Source organism: Aegilops tauschii, chromosome 5, assembly GCF_002575655.3.
Source record: "Aegilops tauschii subsp. strangulata cultivar AL8/78 chromosome 5, Aet v6.0, whole genome shotgun sequence".
Taxonomy (NCBI): Eukaryota; Viridiplantae; Streptophyta; class Magnoliopsida; order Poales; family Poaceae; genus Aegilops; species Aegilops tauschii.
Genome location: NC_053039.3, coordinates 525,225,794 through 525,228,496, shown reverse-complemented (window position 1 = coordinate 525,228,496; position 2,703 = coordinate 525,225,794). Strand labels below are relative to the sequence as shown.

The following is a 2,703-nucleotide window of genomic DNA, read 5'->3' as shown; positions in this document are numbered from 1 at the left end:
GTGGCAGGGTCTTCACGAAGATCTGCATGCCACCACGCAGGTGCTTGACTAGTTGGCCAAGAAGCCACATACTGCCACGTTGGTACTTGCCTAGTTGGTGGGCTGGCCACGGTGCTGGGGCGGCGATGGGGCGGCCAAGCCTTGCCGCGATCTTTCTGATGCCCCCGGCAAGGGTCTTGCCGGGGCCTTGTGGGCGTCCTCAACAGGGATCTTGCCAGCGTCTTGTCTTCTGGTTCTTATGTAGGCCTTGCGGATCTTTGTTCTTTAAGAAGATCTGCATGCCATCATGTAGGCGCTCCCGAACCTTGGTCTTGATGTTGTCGATTGTGTCAGAATTCTCAGGCTCGAGGGAAGCGGCCTCGCTGGTGTCGGGCAAGTTGCCTCGGCAAGGCTCTTGCCGGGGCTACGTAGGCCGTCCCGGCAAGGCTCTTGCCGGGGGAAGCCCATCTTGTCCTTTTGCTCTTCACGCCCCTGGATTGAGCGCTGCCCTGGTAGTCTTGTATCTTTCCTTCCTCTGCCCCGTCAAGCATGGCCACAGGAGCGGCTACGACTGCCCGTGCACAAGTAAAGGGGTACAGAAGGGCCCCTACTTTTGTACACCAACATATTTATTTAATGAGTTTAATATTGTTTTTGCATAATTCGTAGGAGAAAGGCGAGGATCTCTTCAGATTTCCTAATATTTTGTGATATATTGTTTTTTAACATGATGCTATAAAGCATTTCCTTGCATTTATGCAATATATTTCAATATACGGACATTTATAACCCATCTTATCCCACCCACCCATCACTGATGGGCACTCTCCCCCGATCCTATGTGTCGCTAATGTTCTTCTTCCCATCCACCCTCCATCACCTCTCTCATGCTACCCAACACACTCCTCTATCAATATAGAAGCGGGAAATCTTGCATATCTGGAAAGATGGATCATTATTTAATAAAATCTCCCACTATTAGTTTGCCATATTTATTAGATTGGAGAGCGGTGCAGATTTTTGCATCGTGAAGGCGATGGAGATTGGCTGGCCATGAGGCGCGTCTCCCCTTCGGCCCTCTATATATAACACAACATAATCGGGGTACAAGGCACACCATCACCAAGCAGTCAAGCGGCAAGAGCGGAAAGATCTCCATTCCCTTCCTCCTGGACCTCCTGGTCCTCCATCTCCTCCATTGTAAGTTCTAGCCTTAGCCTTCATATACCTATTCCATTCTTTGTTTCTCAATCTTTTTTCATCATCCACCCTTTGTAGTTTTTGTATCCATGTATTATATACATGAGTTTACAAGAGGTGAGTTTATATATGTGTAGGGTGTAAGTAGTTCATTTGATCTATATAGTACACTTGTGTTGACATCCATGTTTATGCCTCTATATATACGTGTTGCCATTCTTTATGGTTTATTTTCTGGAGCTACATGTTTTTATAAATGGAAACATGCAAAATTAATCATGCATATAACAATCATCAATCTATAGGATGGAAGGTACCAGATTTCTTCTATTACTTTTTGATCATGTTTTGGGAATTCTATATTAGTGAAACTATGATGTCACTAATTAATATTACATTTTTTCTATTGACTCTTTTCAAGAATAACAATCTCCTTGCGTGTATTTGGCATGAGTGTGTAAGGGAATAACTAATTTCTTTATCTATTTTCAAATTCACTTAGCTGATCATGGCATCCAAGGCCCAAGGATCCTCCTCTATGAAGGTACTAGTTGTTGAGGACAACACAGTTCAATGGATGGTCCTCTCGCAGAAGTTACGCAATTATCAATGTGAGATTACTCTCGCCATGAATGGAAAAGAAGCAGTTGACCTATTCCTCAAGGGGAAGAAGTTTGACATTATTTTTTGCGATAAGGACATGCCCATCATGACTGGTCCTGAGGTGCTTAGCTTTCCCTTTGGATTTTCAATTTATTTACAATTTTTAGAAATGTATTGATTTGAACATAAGTCCTTGTTTTAAGTTTGCAAATAAACTAAAAATTCACTTGTTGTGTTTCTTAACAGGCAGTTCTAAAGATCCGTGCTATGGGGGAAACTGATGTGAAGATTGTTGGGATGTCAGCTGATGACGATGCCATGGAGGTGTTCATAAGTGCTGGTGCTGATATTTTTGTGCCCAAGCCTATCAAGGTTCAGGATCTCGAGTCCGTAATTAAGGAAGTCGTCAACAAGAAGAAGAACACCATGGTCTAGCATATTCGAACTTCCTTGAGCGATGGATGAAATACTTTTCTGCTCACGGAACTATGTTTTCTTATGTATGCATTATCGTGTTGTTTAGTTTCATTGTGTTGTTTAATTTCGAAACATTAATGTTAAAGTTCGTTCGTTCTAAGCAAGAAGAACATGAGATGCTATCCTTGATTCCATGGCATTGATATATTGCTTGATCGGCACCAATATAAATATGGCGCAATAGCATGCATATTTGTCCATTGTCACTTTTACAAACAAATACCAGAAAGAAATAGTTACATAATTTATTTGCCAACTATAATCGATGGTATGTTTTGCATAATTTGTCGGAGAGAGGCTCAAAGCTACTTGAGATTGTTTTAACATTTCGCGAGACATTGATTTTTAACACAATACTCTGAAGTACGTCATTGCATTTATAAACCTCCTCAAATAATTTTGTAATATATTTTCATTTCTAAATATTTATAATCCTACTTATCC

At 41.5% G+C, this 2,703-nt stretch overlaps 1 protein-coding gene across 1 annotated transcript; it reads left to right on the top strand.

The window, feature by feature from the left end:
• Positions 1-1,053: 1,053 nt before the first annotated feature.
• LOC109762202 (two-component response regulator ORR42-like) lies at positions 1,054-2,451 on the top strand. Its single transcript, XM_020321017.4, has 3 exons — positions 1,054-1,179; positions 1,682-1,903; positions 2,029-2,451. The coding sequence occupies exons 2-3, from the start codon at positions 1,688-1,690 to the stop codon at positions 2,215-2,217; spliced, it is 405 nt and encodes a 134-aa protein (XP_020176606.1). The 5' UTR covers positions 1,054-1,179; positions 1,682-1,687; the 3' UTR covers positions 2,218-2,451.
• The last annotated feature ends 252 nt before the right edge of the window (positions 2,452-2,703 follow it).

What these genes read in the sequence shown, in the direction of transcription:
- LOC109762202 (XM_020321017.4), top strand. Translation starts at nt 1,688, where the DNA reads ATGGCATCCAAGGCCCAAGGATCCTCCTCTATGAAGGTACTAGTTGTT. An exon ending in CCATCATGACTGGTCCTGAG is followed by an intron (nt 1,904 to 2,028) that starts GTGCTTAGCTTT and finishes GTTTCTTAACAG; the next exon opens with GCAGTTCTAAAGATCCGTGC.